The 17,246-nt window shown below is 39.4% G+C and overlaps 1 protein-coding gene across 1 annotated transcript; it reads left to right on the top strand.

Annotated features, from left to right (window-relative positions):
* The first annotated feature begins 98 nt into the window (after nt 1-98).
* Nucleotides 99-16,229, top strand: LOC131314898 (uncharacterized). The gene is made up of 20 exons (XM_058343817.1): nt 99-941; nt 1,066-1,352; nt 1,477-1,594; nt 1,886-1,968; nt 3,454-3,674; nt 3,781-3,910; nt 5,242-5,324; nt 7,717-7,929; nt 8,350-8,712; nt 9,129-9,300; nt 10,259-10,450; nt 11,175-11,381; nt 11,466-11,558; nt 12,115-12,323; nt 12,864-13,466; nt 13,556-13,636; nt 13,764-13,849; nt 14,551-15,285; nt 15,622-15,775; nt 15,897-16,229. Exons 1-20 carry the CDS (start codon nt 827-829, stop codon nt 15,958-15,960), a joined length of 4,209 nt encoding a protein of 1,402 aa, XP_058199800.1. The 5' UTR covers nt 99-826; the 3' UTR covers nt 15,961-16,229.
* The last annotated feature ends 1,017 nt before the right edge of the window (nt 16,230-17,246 follow it).

Raw genomic sequence — 17,246 nt, 5'->3', positions numbered from 1 at the left:
CTTGCACGATTTGAATACCTTGATTGATACAGTAGGGATATACCAGTGGAGGAAATTCAAGTTCTTCGAGGAGAAATTTGCCGGAAAATACTCGATCCCCGACAACGTCACTTGCTGCTTTAGTGGCAAGGGGAAGATCGTCATCGACTGCGAAAACAACGCCGTAAGCTTGCTTGATTGAGGGTTGAAGTTCAACTACTGGTTCCAAGCCCACTCTTCCTCTAATAGCTCAAGGTCTGATCTTTGCTTATTCAGTCGATTCATTCGCTTTTGATTTGACGCCGTACGATGGTGGGGTTGATGGTTGTGGCCATGGGTTACTTGTGAGAGCAAACAGAGAGAATGATTTTGGATGCTTCTTCTCCGAGTTGAATCAGTGATTGGAGATGGGTTATAAATGTGGGTTTGGTCATTGGTGATTTGGGGGATATGGAGATGGGTTCGGAGTGAGGGTGGTGAGCTGGAGAGAGGAGGGGTGTGAATAGAATTGCTCATTTGTTTGCAGATAAAAAAATTGAAAATATTTTAGTGAAGTTCCTCAAATACCCTTATCTTTAACGGCTAATTTGGATGGAGTTAGTTCTAGGGATCATTTAAACACACATTGGAAACGTTGAGGATGTAATAGACACGATTTGTATATTGAGGACCAAATTGACATTTTGAAAATACTTTAGGGACCATCCGTACAAATAAGCCGGAAAGAAAACCCCAGGGCAGGCCCCAGGAGGGGTTTATGCAGACAACACAGTAGTAGTTGCAGTTCAGGGCGGCCGGGCGGGGAGACTTCTGCTTTTCAACAGCAGCAGCAGCAGCAGCTTGGCTAATGTCGGAACCAAGCGACTGTCGACTACGCAGCGGGCCCTACCTCGGCGAAATCTCTGCCCTCTGTTTTCTCCACCTCCCCCCTCCTCTCTCTTCTCTTCCTTACCTCCTCGCCGGTAACTTATTCTCTCTCTCCCTCACTATTTGCTGCTTTAACTGTGGACTAATAAAACATGGTTAACACTGAATCTTAGTTGCCACGATCCTTACCATATTACAAAATCCATCTTCATTCCACAGGGACCGGTTCGCAGCTTCTACTCTATGACTTGGAAACTGGGAAATTGCTTAAATCATTTCACGTCTTTCAAGGTATTCGAGTTCACGGAATTACTTGTACCTCTATTACCGCCAAAGACTTTGAGTTCAACATCGCTGTTTTTGGAGAAAGGCGGGTTAAACTATTTAAATTGTGCATCAATGTCGAGGTTCGATTCCAGGATCATCCTCAACAATCCATTCCTTTGATTTTACTGCACTCCTTACCCAAGTTTAGTCATTGGGTTTTGGATGTCTGCTTTTTGAAGGTGATTACACTATCTTGACTTTCCATACATTCTAGCTCTGTACGTTTTTGGCATCTAAACGCGTCCGATGATTCCAAGTTAAACCATCCAATGCTCTTTTATTTTCCCTGTGTATTGGTAGTAGGACTTTTCCAGTTCTACAAGCGACGGGAATCATTGTCTTGCTATTGGTTGTAGTGACAACTCTGTTGCTTTCTGGGATTTTTCGAAATCCAGTTTGTTGACTGAAGTCAGATTTCCAGGTAAGCCTTCAATAACTACCATTCAATTCAAGGATTCACTAATTATGGGTTGCAAATTGATCTACCACCCCTTTTTTGATTCTGGATTGGAAATTTCTTATATATGAAACTTAAAGATATTTCACCATCTCAAAATCAGGAATTCTATTTTGGATCCATTATCACTAGTACCTGACTTCAATGGTCATAGGCAACTTTGGTGTTCAATTATTGAGTTGTGTAGAATAGGCAAGTAGCCTAACATTTTCAAACTTACTCATCCTTTTAACTTCCATCTCTTTGATTTTGTAGATAGGTGTCTTCTGTATTCCATGCGGATTTGGGGTAACAGAGTTGAAGCTCTTCGCATCGCATCCGGTACTATTTACAATGAGGTGGCTAGTCTTTCTCTTGTCCATATTTTCTCAAACTAAATCACATGCCGTAACCGTCTTTAGACTTGTTTCCTTATTGTGCTTTCAATGTCATGGTTATTGGTCTGCTTAACAATTTTGTTTTTCTTCTTTACTGTTTTATGTACACGTCTGAGTTTATTGTGTCTCAAGTGATCTTACACAAGGATGGTCATGACATGTTAATTGGAACCCCCACCTTGTTCTGCCCCTATCACGACATGTCTTTTTCTGGCCCATATATTCTCCAAATGATTTCATGCCATCACCTTCTTTAGAATGGTTTCTTTATTGTGCTTTAGTGTCATGTTTATTGGTCTGCTTAAGAAGTTTGATTATTTTCCTTTGCTGTTTTTTGTACGGATTTGAGTTTCTGATGTCTCAAGTTATGCTGCAACAGGCTGGTCATGGCAGGTGAATTGAAATTACTTTGTTCTGCCCCTATTATCCTTGACAAGTATGACATTTCAATCATCCATGATGGATAGTCCACTTATTAATGACCTAGCGGGCTTCCCGCTTTAACTGAAAGAACATAAGTTTGGCAATAAGGGATATAGCAAAGGAAGTGTTGGATTTCTGGGAGGCATTGTGTTTTGTTGCTAGCAAAAGGTTATTAGGGGGCTGATTTGGATAAACAAGGTTTTATTTTGTCCATTGGCACACTTTTTTTAGTAAAACAAAATCACAACCACGTACTGACTTATCTTGCTCTGCCCAAGGTTTTTAAAGGGTTCCTCTGTCCTTAAAGCAGCCATCTTCTTCCTTTACAAGCAGAATGGCAATTCAACACTGTTCCACAGCCGGGGTAGTTTCAGACTTTTCTCTAAACGATTCTTGCCTACCTGACTCAAGGGGAGCCCACTCTCATGTATTATCTTCGGTTCTTACCATGAATCTGCCTTGCCATGTTTCCATTTTTATTCTTGGTCTGAGGGGATATTTTCCTCTGCTTTGTGTGGCTTTGGTCCCTCGCTCCTCAGGAACCTAAACCATTGTAATTCGAAATGGGAATTGCCTCTCCTTTTGCTCTAAAGATGTTTGGTTGCAGCTTGAGAGCATGCATTCTATGGTCACTCTTAGTGTCAAGAAATGGGATTATTAACTGGTCTAAATTACTCTTGGCCTTTGTAGTGTGTACTTGTTCAAGATCGTGCGCATAGTGATTTACGTGGTTCTGCAGTATAATCTTACCTTAGGCAGATTTTTTTTTGTCATCTGTTTCAACTCTTTCATTTTCTGTCTGTGGCCTGGCCATGACTTTATGCCGTTAATAGGATCGCAATGTGTCGTCACCAAACTTCTCTAACATTTTTCCGTGCATAGTTGTGTTGTTACTAGTTTTTACTTTTGCGAGCATTTTCATTTTGACCTACTTGTGACCTTTGCCCCGCTGTTTAAAAGTTGGAATCATTTGTTCAATGTATCTTTCAATCTCTTGAATTTTGAAACTAGTCGGTTTTGCAGATTATTGTTTGGAAAGTGGTTCCTCAAAACCATGCTTCATTAGAAAGTCCGGTGGAAGGCAAAGTTATTCTGATCAGTTCCTTGGAAGAAAAATTTCATCTTCCTGGGCAGCAGTACGAAGCTGTTTGTCTGTGTAGACTTGATGGACATGAAGGTTCAATATTTCGTATTGCGTGGTACTCAGATGGATCCAAATTGATATCTGTCTCCGATGATCGTAGGTGTGTAAGTTTCATGACTTGTAATATTCTAGTTGTTGTTTCATGGACTCAAAGACTTTAATGAAGAGGTTGATGAGTGATGATTCTAGTGTCTTTGTTAGCGCAGTGCTCGTATCTGGGCAATTCATGAAAGGAAAGAATTTGACGGTTCCCTGGAGATTGCTTGCTCTCACTCGGTTGGCCCCGTATTATTTGGACACAATGCTCGGGTTTGGGACTGCTGCATATTTGACGATGTGAGTTATAAAACAATTCATCTATTATTTACACATTTACTTTCTCGTAACATGATTATTAATTTGTTATGAAGAAAATTCCGGACACTTCTCTAACTCGGAATATGTTCTCATTATTAGTTGTCTTGCTCCTTCCTTCTGAAAGGGCACCATTTACCTATGGATATATAACATAATTTCCGGTGTTTACTTGGATAGTTTTCAATAGTTAGTTTTCTCCTCAAAGAAAAAGTATTCAAAGTTCTATGTATGTTTTATTAAGAATTACAAGGCCCAATGGACCTGTAATTATTAGATTTATAGCTTAAGTCCGCTTTCTTCTTCTTCCTGGAAAAGTAAAAAAATCATCTGTACTTGCATCTCAAGTTGAATAGTTCTCAAATTGCTCATATTGAAATCCTTAGGCCTTTCAGTTAGTGAGTAGTAGGAGGGACCTTGAACGAAGAAATAGACCCTAGAAGCTAAAAAAGGGTATCCTGAGCAAGTTCATCTGTCGGGTTCATTGATCTTCCTGCTAGGGTAACAATGTCACACATGCAATCCTACTCAATTCAATGGATTGCTTGATCTAAAAGGAAGGCATTTCAGTTAGTGAGTAGTAGGAGGGACCTTGAACTAAGAAATAGACCCTAGAAGCTAAAAAAGGGTATCCTGAGCAAGTTCATCTGTCGGGTTCATTGATCTTCCTGCTAGGGTAACAATGTCACACATGCAATCCTACTCAATTCAATGGATTGCTTGATCTAAAAGGAGATCTTCTATAGTTTTACATGCTATGAATTATTTCCTGTTTGTGCTGCTTTCTTGATGGACTTGCATAAATATCTTGCTAATAATATACTTTGATGATTTGCATGGTTGGTGCTTTTCGATGGCTAATGGTTGGGTCTGGTTTCTACCAAATATTGTTGAAATATTGACAATAATGGTATGTGACTGTCAGAAATGGGGAAGACGTTGGTTTGCAATACCGAGCTAGGCTTACCCCAACTGAAAATTTCCTCTGATTCTGTTAAAAGCTGAGTAATTTGTACCCATTCCTCATGGCTGATATTCTGATCTATCACTGGGTTATATGGTTCAAGAAATAACTTTGAGAAGTAATTATTGCCCGACATTCTGCCAGTCACTTTCAGCATTTTGGTGTGTATACTTTTGATGGTTATTGTTGTTTAACTTATGGAGTTCTCATATTTCTTGTGATTTTCCAATCGTGAAGCTGTTAATCATCTCATAATGTGGATGAAATTTGTGTATTTACTCCTTAAATTTAGGTGCATAGTTTTCAGTAGTTTAGGAACTAACTTTTTTCTTAATGGGACTTCACTCAGTTAATAGTCACCGCTGGCGAGGATTGTACCTGTCGTGTTTGGAGCTTGGATGGCAACCAGCTTGTGATGATAAGAGAGCACATGTAAGTTGTAGGCATGCAGTTGTGGATAAGTATCTTGGCGATCCATAACTTAAAACTGCTAGACCTCAAAGTTGAAAGTTGTTTACAGTAAGAAATATTGCAATTGAACTGCTAATACCATGGATCATGACCTTCGTAGCAGAAATGCTCCCACAGCTCAGTTAGACCATTTGTTGGTGGGCTGTAGTTCTATCATACTTTAACTTGTAGTGAGCCTGTGGTGTGCTCTAGATTTTTTATGTTTAACTTTCTTTTAGGGTAGTGATAATGCCAAAACCGTTTTTGTTGGTGCCAAAACTCCAGTGCATAAAAGTCTTGTACATTGCAAATGGTACAAGCCTTTTGTGCACTAGAGTTTTGGCACCAACAAATACGGTTTTGGCATTATCATTTCCCTTAATAGGTTTTACAAAGAAAGTTTTGCTAATGAAAAAAGTTAGGAGGGAGCTACCAGCACATGGCAACCTTGCATAGCCGTGACCAAAGGAGCCCACACGCATTGCGAAACCAGAAAAGGTCTAAATGGGCTGAAACCCCCAAAAATGGATTGTTGTCATTTGTGTTGCTACCTTAACTCAGAAAACTTTTTTTTTATAAGTAAATAATTATATTAAAAGAAGGCATTAAGGGAATGCCACCCGTATACAAATTGGCCACGAGTCAAAAAGGCCCTATACACTTCCAAGAGAAACGAAAAGCTCAAACCAATCTAAAAATTGGTCAAGAGAAGGATCACATTCTATGTTGTCCCAACTAAACAAACTATTCACCAGAAAACTTTTGATTCTAAATGAAGGCTTTTTGACCCCTTCAAAGCATCTCAAATTTCTTTCCTACCAAATGATCCGCATTAAACAAAGAGGGATCAAAAGCCAAACTTGCTTCTGCCTCTTACCAACTTTTGCACCTCTCCAAACGATTAAGAGTTCCATCACACTCCTCGACATGACCCATCGCATAGTAAACCAAGAAAGTACCATAGTCCAAAGCTCCAAGGCCACCGGACTATGAATGAGGAGATGATCAACCGACTCCGCATCCATTTTGCACATACAACACCAATTGACAATGATTCTCCACCTTCGGATCAAATTATCAATGGTAAGAATCTTGCCCTGAGCCGCACACCAAACAAAAAAACTCACCTTTAAAGGCGCCTGAGCCCACTTATGTGATTCCAACATAGTGCTGAACCAATTTAGGTTGGTATCTATTCACTCTTCTCATCATGGATACTTTCAAGTTTCAAGTCAGTTTGCACTCCCAAGAAGTCGAGCACTGTCAATTTAAAGTTAAAATTTCATGGTACAATCTCTTTACATTTTATTATATGGACTTTGGAGCATGAAGGATGAAATTTGATCTGCAGTTTTACTCTGCTGGAAGCTTCTATTCAGTTTAAGCATCACCTCTCTGAAATGTCTTTCTATTATATAGGGCCATGTTTGAATATTGCATCCTCCCCTTTAGAGTTATCGATTTGAGAAAGTGTTTTTGGTTCATGATCTGAGTATCTCTGATCAGTGATCAGCACTCATTTGAAATAATTCTTGTATTTTCTTCATTATGCTTTTATCTGGGTTTTGCTACATTAAGACTTTTCTATCAACTTCACGTACTATTAGGAAACAGTCGTCTACTTTGGTGTATATCCATCCCCTTAAGATATGTACCTTTTTCATGCGAAAGCGGGTCGGCAGACTGTGGAACGATCTGGGCTGACGTTGCACCCCTCCAATTTGCTGCCAAAATCGAAATGACAGAAACCACTGGCTGACAAAGAACGTGTCCCATTCAATTTCCTAGGTTCTGGCTACCCGCTCTCTGATGCTCAAAATGAGATTTTGGGACACAAGCAATAGGAGTATACGCAGAGTGTGCGAGTATTAGTTACTTCCAGAATGATTTTCTGTGTCCTTCCCAAGCCAACTACATCTTTTTCCATGTGCCCACAACTCCACAGAACTATTTTCCCAGCCTGTAAGCTGGAGCTTTGCACTTATCTTACACTAATTTCTCATTTAGATGATTAGCTTGCAAAGCCATGAAAACATCTATACTCTAGCCATGTGTCTCAATAGTGCTTGCCTTATCTAGTGATTCTGTTACAGCAACAGTCTTCCTTTCTTTGGACATCAATCAACAGTATTTGCAATGCCATTGCAAGTGTTAGAACCTTGTCCAGCAACTTTTTCTCCCCACAGATATTCCTTTACAGTACAGTACAGTACACTATCCTAGCTTTTCCAATGCATATTTTTATTGCAGATTTGTGTGCCTTGGCTTCTCATCCACTAATGCCAAAGTAACCCCTATTTTAGTGGTATGGGATCTGCTTTTTGCTAGAATATTTAGTTGCTAAGTTTATTGTCTAATTATCGTAACCATGCAGTGGGAGGGGAATATGGCGGTGCTTGTATGATCCAAACTCTTCAATTCTTGTCACTGCTGGGTTTGACTCTGCAATAAAAGCACAGCAGCTGCATGCTTCTATGTTCGGGTGCTCAAAGAGGTATGCTGAGGAAGTAGAACAGCTCACAGACAGAACAAAGATCTTCACTGTTCGTATCCCACGTTCATCAGAGCATATTGGTCTCATGGACAGGTATTTGTTCTTCCATCTGTAATTGTGGTCGCTTTCGTTAGTAACCCAAGTTGCACAAGTTACAAACAACATTCACAGATTAGTATTTACCCCCAAAAAAAAACATTCACAGATTAGCATGAGTGTATCTTGGTCATAGTCGAGAAAATAATATTGGTAGGTTAGGCACTAAACGTAATTGGCTTGATATTGTTCTGTTGAGAGGTTGCCCAATAACATTCCGGTGTATATATAAGTTATTGACCCTCCCCAAATTCGAGTCCAATAGTTTGTAGTCTATGGTCCCTCATATTGCATGCAACTTATACAAGGCTTAGTATTTCTTCAGGTTAGCTCGTCTTCTCCCTTTTTTCTGCATTGCTGTCATATAATTGAAGTCTTTATTGACTGGTATTTCTGGCCCCTTTGGCCGTCTTGCAGCAAAAGTGAGTATGTGAGGTGCTTGCATTTCGCACGTGAAGATACCATTTATGTCGCCACAAACAATGGATACCTCTACCATGCTAAACTATCCGACATTGGCGATGTGAAATGGACCGAACTTGTCAGGGTCAGTGAAGCTGTGCCAATTGTTTGTATGGACTTGTTGTCCAAAAGCTCGTCAAACCTTCCAAACCATAATGAAGATTGGGTTTCTATTGGAGATGGTAAAGGTCATGTGATGGTTGTCAGTGTTATTTGTGATGATGATCATACTCCTAATGTCGGTGTCACTTTTAGTTGGTCTGCTGGACTACAGAGACAGCTCTTGGGAACTTATTGGTGCAAGTCACTGGGTAGTAGGTAAACGTCCTTTCTTCGCCTTTAAGTGGTAATTGTGCTTAAGCAAATAATAAGCACGTCATTGTTGCTTGTAGGATGATGGGATATATCCTGATAATCCCCCTCGATTGCTGGTAAATAACTTAGGTTTACTTATTAACTGATCGAAGCATCAATTATTAAATAGTTCTGTGTGCTTGTTGTGATAAACACCCTATATTTCATTGGAAGTGAGGTTTTTTCATCATCAAACTGGTCTTCTTGGCCGAGGAGATGATGATGTCATTTAAATGGGAGCTCCGCTCGGGTGCATTTCTGATGTTGTACATTGTACTAGTGGTTGGTTAATGTTTGCTTATAAATACGAGCTCTCTGACTTTGGTGTTGATCTGTCAATGGTTGAAAGAGCTGAGAGTTTCTGATGTTCTTATGATCAGGTTCATCTTTACTTCTGACCCTAGAGGTTCATTGAGGTTTTGGAGGTTAGGTGATGCTCTACAATCGGTTTCACTCGAATCCATGAAAAGTTGTGACGTGTCTCTAGTAGCAGAGTTCGTATCATGCTTTGGAACACGAATAATGTGTTTAGATGCATCAATTGAGGAAGAGGTATTTCTTTCTTCCTTTTTCTCATGTCATTTTAGTGAAGATTGCTTGCTCTGTGTGTTTAAGATGCTTATTTAATTTAGGCTATTTAGCATAGTGGACCCCTTATGATGAGTTCGCAGACTGCAGTCACATTAAATCACAATATTAGCCTTAAATTAGTATTCCAATCTCATTGAGACTAGCCAGTCTTCGGTGGACATTTCTGCTATTCATTTACTACTTTTTTCAGTTAGTCTGATCATGCTATGTTCTGTCTACCTTTTGTTTCCTTGTTCTTCTCAGCCTATTGTGACTGCAAATTTGGTTATACGTCCAGTTTTAAGAGCAATTAGCAGGATTTCCCCCAAATTAGGAGAACAAGCGTACTTGCTGAAATCGATGTTCGAAGATCGAAAAAAGAGAGAGAAAGACTGATGCACATCGAAAGGGCTGGTATTCTGCTCCATAACACCAGGGAATTTACAAAGCAAAAGAACTTCAATTTGCTGAATAGCTTGCTAAAGTCTAAGGATAGAAATGATTAAAACATTTTATACGCTATGAACACTATAAACCTGAAATCCTACCACATCCTGGCCATCAAAACGATATCATGCAACTAGACATATTGTCTGAAATAAAAGTACAGAAAAGACAACAAACTCTCAATATTAGCAGTTTCACTTGCACAAACACTATTGTTGCCATAACAAGGATGGCCGACCCCAAGTGATTGGGACATAAGGCTCGGTTTGGTTTGGTTTGGTTAGCAAGGATAGTGGCAAGAAGGAGAGAAACAATATTTTATGAGGTTCTGAGGGATGAGGGCTTGCCTTTCCCGGAAAAAAAGGGGATGACAGTCTTTCGAATGAATTTTTGAGTTTGATGAGATTATTTTAAGCTTAAGCTCAAGAGTGGGACCTGAATACCTATCCAAAATCTATCTATTGCTTACTAAATCTCATAGTTATCTTACCAGGTGCTGGTTTGTGGAGATCTCCGAGGAAATTTGGTGTTATTCCCTTTGTTAAAGGACCTGTTGTTGGTTACATCTGTTGCATCAGACATGAAAATATCTACCTTAAATTATTTCAAAGGGGCACATGGGATATCAAGCGTGTGCAGCATTTCTGCAGCTAGCTGCAGTTCAAGGCGGGTTGAAATACACTCGGTATGGCCCAAGCCCAACATTTTCTCCAAATGAAGAGTCACAAATATTATTTTTCCGTGTTTCCCCTTTATTCTTCTTCATTTGTTGTCAGGGAGCAATTGGAAAAAGGCATTTTATACTCCCTCTGTACCATTTTCATCGTCCAATCTCGGAATACTACAAATTTAAGGGAACATCATGATTATCTTTTCAAAATTCCACATTTTCAATAATACCCTTGAGTAATTGTTTGGAGGTGATGGAAACAAATTCTGGCACCAGTATGGGAGTAAATTCTGACCTCAATTTGAATTTCCCACTCATGCACTTAAAATTGGAGTCAGAAACTTTGGGGGTATCAATCCTGAAAATTGTGGCAGCTACTACCAAGTCTGGGCAATTCTAGAAAGGCATACAGAACAAAATTTAAAATTCAAGACTTCCCTCTTCCAAATTTGAGAGAAGGGTAAAATGGGAAAACTAAAGAATTTTGTCCCTTTGTCTTTTCAAATGGACAATCTTTCTGGGACACAAAAAAGGGAAATTTTGGACAAAGAAATGGGACGGAGGGAGTAATTGATTGCTTAAACTCATTCACGCATTGCCTTCTTCTTGAAAAGCAACAGATAAGGCATTGCTAGTGATGAAGTGCTTGGACATATAAGATACTTTACAGATTAGATGGTGCCATCATGTGTTGTTGTGAGGACTTTATGCGGTGGTTCTGTTTTTCATTTTTCTTCAGACTGGAGGAGATGGGTGCATATGCTATTTGGAATATGACGGAGATCGACAAAATTTGGAATTTTTAGGGATGAAACAAGTGAAAGAATTGAGTTTGGTACGATGTGTCTCTGCTTCTACGTCTTCCATTGATTTGGCCAGTGGCAACTATGCCATTGGGTTTTCATCAACCAACTTCCTGATATGGAACTTGAGTACTGAGGCCAAGGTACTCTATTTCTGTCTCTATCAGTTTCTTCCAAGTTATTGACATCAATGACATGCTTGCATGATTGATTTCAAATTAAAACAGGTTGTTCAAGTTGCATGTGGTGGGTGGCGGCGTCCTTATTCTTATTATCTTGGTGATGTGCCAGAGATGAAGAACTGCTTTGCATTTGTTAAGGTTTTCTCTTCCACCATTCCATGTTTGCCCTGAGGATTTAGATATCAACCATATATTGGATTACTATGTTCAGTCCACTAAGCTTGACATATCATGCACGAACAGAGTCTGGGGCAGTTAGAAATGGTTATACTCAACTTGATAGCCTTCACGGAAATAACTTGTTAAAAATCTTCTTATAGTACTTGTAATTGGTTCGCTCCATTTCTCTGTAAGATCCATGATGTAGGCAGGAGATATTTTTATTTATTTATCTTGAAGTTTTACATATCTCAAAGAAAAAGAAAAGACTAGAGCTACATTTTGAACTATGTTACATATTTGTCAAAGAAGGCTTTCTCAGTACCAGTATGTTAAAACTCTAGCCACAGTGTCGTATTCTTTTAGCTACATGTCTCCTTAAGATGACTGACGCGCATCCATCAAATTTGTCAGGGAGATTTTTGGGGCTACTGATCACTTCCTTGCATTTTTCGTCGATCATGGATTCCATTATAAAGTACATCCTGGAAGATTCATTTCCCTTTTGTGTTGATGATGGCTTCTTTCTTTTTAGGATGATATTATCTATGTTCATAGCTGCTGGATTGTAGACAGTGAGAGGAAGAGATATCCGCAGAATCTGCATCTTCAATCCCATGGGAGAGAGATGCATTCGATATGCTTTATTTCTGATGATTTACCGTCTAATTCAAAGCAAGTTCTCTTTTCTAAATCCTGTTCGATTGCAACAGGGTGTGAGGATGGAACTGTAAGGTTGACTGGGTATGTATTTTGTAGTAATCAGACCCAAGAGATGGATGGACAATTTTGCTTCTTTTTTTTAGTTGATGTTCTATTTATCAATGAATTTTTTTAGCTGTCCAAAAATGGGAACTTAGACTATTTGCCCACTGCATGGGCATTTACTGCTATGCTTGACGAGTAACCTGAAACCTCCTTATTATAGCATTTCCCTTGTGCTCGGTTGTGAAAGTATACAACTAACAGAAACAGACTATGATTCTTTCTTTTACAACTTGATTGGGTGGAATATCGATCTCAATCAAGGCTAAATCAACTAATATGCTTTGTTGTCTCCCTTCGGATTTGAACTTAAAAGATTTGGCACGTAGAAAAAATAACTGTCTATATCTACTGTCACAATAAATACTACAACATAAGTTGAACCAGATAAAGAATAAGACCTCAAAACCGGAAAAAGTAGCACCATTCTTAAAACTCTTTATGGTTAATATTGGTGTTATATCTTCAATATAAATGACAGTAACAACGGCAGTGTCTAATAGAGTGACAATGATGCAGGTATGATCCAAGTATTGAGGAGTGGTCTGCATCAAAACTGCTTGGGGAACATGTTGGAGGATCAGCAGTGAGATCTTTATGTTTTGTGTCGAAGATTCATAGAATTGCAGCAGATGTGATAACCATTTCTAGTGGGACAAACAGACAAAATGATGCCTTGGAGGATGGAGAGAATCCTCGCTTACTAATTTCAGTGGGAGCTAAGCGAGTTCTAACTTGTTGGAAACAAAAGAAGAGAATCACAAAACTCAGTTATGAAGTTGCTAACACTGGCCCAGATAATGGAACTGGAAGTGACTTTAAGCTTTCATCGGGAAAGTTTTCGTCGTTATCATTCCAGTGGCTTTCCACTGACATGCCAATCAAGTTTTGTAGCACCCGTGAAAGAAGCGGCAACACTGAGAAAGATGTAGGAGCTACTGAAAGTGCTCTGGATTCTGATGTAAAAGCAGCTGAAAATGGTGTGGGTTCTGATGCAATATATTTATCACCTTTCCCACAAACTCAGAAGATTGAATCGAAAAGCTGCCTTGGGGATGAGTTTGAAAATGACTGGAGATATCTGGCCGTTACGGCTTTTCTTGTCAAGGTTGCTTATTCCAGGTCAGTTGTCCATCATGGTTGCTTAAAATTATATTCTGAAAATCCGAGTCCAACTTTGATGACATCATCTCACAATTGTTAACTTACAGGTTAACGGTTTGTTTCGTCGTTGTTGCTTGTTCAGATGCCACACTTACATTGCGAGCTCTCTTATTACCTCATAGGCTTTGGTATGCCTAGAGCCAAACTTCTATTTGGTTTTTTATTTGGTTTCTCTTCAACTATATGCAAGCGTTTGTAACATTTGCCCTTACCTGGTAAATTTTTAACGTTGCAACTCTTTTTGCCTTGTTGCAGGTTTGATGTTGCATCATTGGTTCCCCTATCATCTCCCATTTTGGCACTACAACATGTCATTGCTCCTATGGATTTGCCTTCTAATGGTTAGGTCTCTTCACTGGATCAACAACTTTGTCCAAGTATTGCACAAATCTGAAGTCATAAGTTCCTTTTGAATTTTCGGCTAGTTTGGATGTGATTATTGATTAATAGTTTGACAAACTCACCTCCCCCTACCAAAAGAACCTTAGCATGGAGTGGCAGGATGCATGTTTGAGGATTTTAATTTGACAATGACATTTGATTTGTAAGTGATAGCTATTTCATCTTCTAATTCTCGTCATATGCTAAGGCAGAACTAACTTTTCAGTCACAAACCAAGCCTTATGTCCTAGTCAATTGGGGTCGGCTACATGAATTCTGTTATTCCAATGAGCTCTGTCTAGGGCTACCTCTTCACTTAGATTTAGTAAGCCGAAGTCCTTCCTAACTTTTCAGTTACCATACATGCAATTTCCAGCTATATGGCAATGGCTGAAGATGCATTTTTTAAACTGCTGTTGTATTGCTTTTCTTTCTTGGGGTGAAGATGCATTTTTTTTTCCCTCTTTGGACATCATGTTTTCAACCCATGAGCACATGGTTTGCACTTCCTTGGAGAATTGGACTTGTTTTCTTTTGCCTGTTCAGTAGAAAATTTCCAACATACTAATTTGAGGAAATCCATATTGTTATCCTGATGTCATGTATCTTCTTGTTTTTCTCTTGCCTATTGATCACAGTTGCTCAAAAACATTTTTTTCAGATAATGTTCAGACTGGAAGCGTCTTTCTTGTAATTAGTGGATCTACTGATGGGAGCATTTCCTTTTGGGATCTAACAGAGAGTGTTGAAAATTTTATCCGGTCAGTGCCAGCTATGGAGTTAAAAAAGTTCATTGATTGCCAGAAAAGACCGCGCACTGGAAGAGGAAGCCAAGGTGGACGATGGTGGAAGGCAACAAGCAGTGGCGTCACAATTAAAAATCCAGCCGATAATTCAACAATAGCAAGAAAGACGGAGGGAACTGGCGAAGGTATGCTAAATACTGTTGCATGTGGAACCCCATCAAAGTCAACTGGTTCTTTGAGTGGTGCGCCTTGCACTCAGCCTTTATACGCTGCTTCCCTCAAAGAAGTCAAGTCAGCTGATTCCTCATTGGATTTGTGTAGAATATTGCCTGTACAAGTTTTGAACAATGTTCACCAATCTGGCGTCAATTGTCTCCACGTCTCGATTATCCAGGGTAGCAGAGATTCTTTTGGCTCTCTGTGCTATGTTTTGAGCGGAGGTGATGATCAAGCACTTCATTGTATTGGGTTTGATATCCAAATGCTATCTTTAAGCCAGTACTCTGAGAACAAGGACCAAGGCGTTCTACACAGCATCAGTGGATCTGAGAGTACGAATAGCTTCATGCACTGCATTGAGAACCGAAACTACAGTATCAGATTTTTGTGCCATGACAAAGTCCCCTCAGCTCATAGCTCTGCTGTAAAAGGTACAATATTGAATGCTTTACGACGTAATCACTACACTCTTGTTGTCTGGATCCATCAATCGTTTCGGAAAAATTAGGTCAACTGACGACATGAGTTGTGAATGCCATTTATGCCCTAGTTCTTGTTTTCCTGTATGTTTTTCATACAATGCGAAGCTTCAGTGTTATGCTCTTTACCAAGAGCCTTTCTTCTCTTCCATGTTTGGATTTTGTAAGATCATTGCAATGAAGATTTTCTAAATCTTTCACGAGGATCCAAAAAGGTTGAAATACAGTTATGTTCATAGAATATGCACAGGAATGATGAAATGAAAACTGGAATCGTTTTTTTTGAAGGAATTTGGACAGACGGGTGTTGTGTGTTCTCTACTGGTCTTGATCAGCGCGTAAGGTGTTGGCTCCTTGATGAGAATGGCAAATTGAGAGAGCGTGCTTGTTTAGTTATTAGTGTGCCAGAGCCAGAAGCATTGGATGCTAGAGCCTGTGGCAAGTAAGAAAAATCATTCATTGGTCTACTTGCAGTCCCTGGCATTCCTCCTCCCCTAGTTTTGCACGATGATCATTCTAAATTAAATTGTTTTTCTTCTTCTGGTGTTGTTCCGTTTTTTCAGAGACTGCTATCAGATTGTTGTAGCAGGAAGAGGGATGCAAATGGTGGAGTTCTCCACCTCCTGAGACTGAACCGGCTTGTGGTCATCCAAGTAGCTAGTCCTCTGACAAAAGGGGTTCGATCTGGGAAGATACCATCCTTGTTCTCCGTAAGCGGGGATAGATGCATGAGCTGGAATTTGTGATACTAGGTTTTTCCTACTACAGAACAGCAGTTGCCATGACTGTTCATTGTGGCCTATTTTATCGAAATGTCATTGTTGTGTCCTCTTTCCAAAATAATCTTCATACTGTGGTGAAGGTTGTTTCTCTGCATAATAAAGGTTTATATTGAATGTGGTGTGGAAAAATCAAATGAAGAGGAATAGTAAAACCCAGCAAAATGAGAGTAGTTGGTCAAATCAGGGCATCCTTGTTCTCCGCTTTCTTTTGCGGTATACTTGGGAGATTCACCAACCTTGATAACACACACACGTTGGATTTTGATTTAGACTTGGACTCTCTCTCTCTCTCTCTCTCTCTCTCTCTCTCACACACACACACACACACACGCGCGCACACACACCAACCCATTGGGAAACGATTACACCAACCCTTGGGAAAACGAGACACCTACGACTACGAGGGTACCACTTGTTTCTTTTTTCAATTTTTTAAATTACCACTTCTTTTTTTTTAGAATTACATCTTGTTAACTGATATGCTTTCCACTTGTTAACCGATACTACTTATATGCTTCAATATTGCACTTCTTGGAAACGAACCTAGTTTTTCTTTATAACCGGATGTCTAGGCTAGCTTGCGCGTACCTTGATTAATTCCAGAGCCTTGAAGGCAACGACCGGGTATAACTTTGGTGGCCCAAAAGTTTGGAATGTTTAGCCTCCGTGGCAATGAAATGCACCTAGTTTGGGCCCTCTCAATAGGGGGAAAAATCGGAAAAGAAAAACTCCCCTGATAGTGTTCTTTGTTGTTGTCGCATCGTTTTAGGGGGCTAAAATATATGCTTAGGCTCTGTTTCGGTTTCTTAAAAAATGAACTTTTAGAAAATGAAGATAATTTCAAGCTTAAAAATTATGTATTTACGTAAATAATTTTTCTATTAATATGGATCTTATTTGATAGATCTCATTGAAATATTTTAAACGGTGTAAAAGAAATTAAAGATTTTATTATTATTATTATATTTGATCTTGAAATTACCTTTTTTTTTTAAAAAGAAAGTTTAAAAAGAAAGCGGAACTACACCTCAGCTTGCTACTTGTTGGCTCGTGAACCTCGAGCCTGCTGCTAATGTCGGATTTTTCTGGGCTGAAGTTGGTGAGGAGTGGAGTTAGGTTTTGAATTTGGAG

This window comes from Rhododendron vialii, chromosome 13a, assembly GCF_030253575.1.
Source record: "Rhododendron vialii isolate Sample 1 chromosome 13a, ASM3025357v1".
Taxonomy (NCBI): Eukaryota; Viridiplantae; Streptophyta; class Magnoliopsida; order Ericales; family Ericaceae; genus Rhododendron; species Rhododendron vialii.
This window is presented reverse-complemented; position numbering and strand designations above follow the sequence as displayed.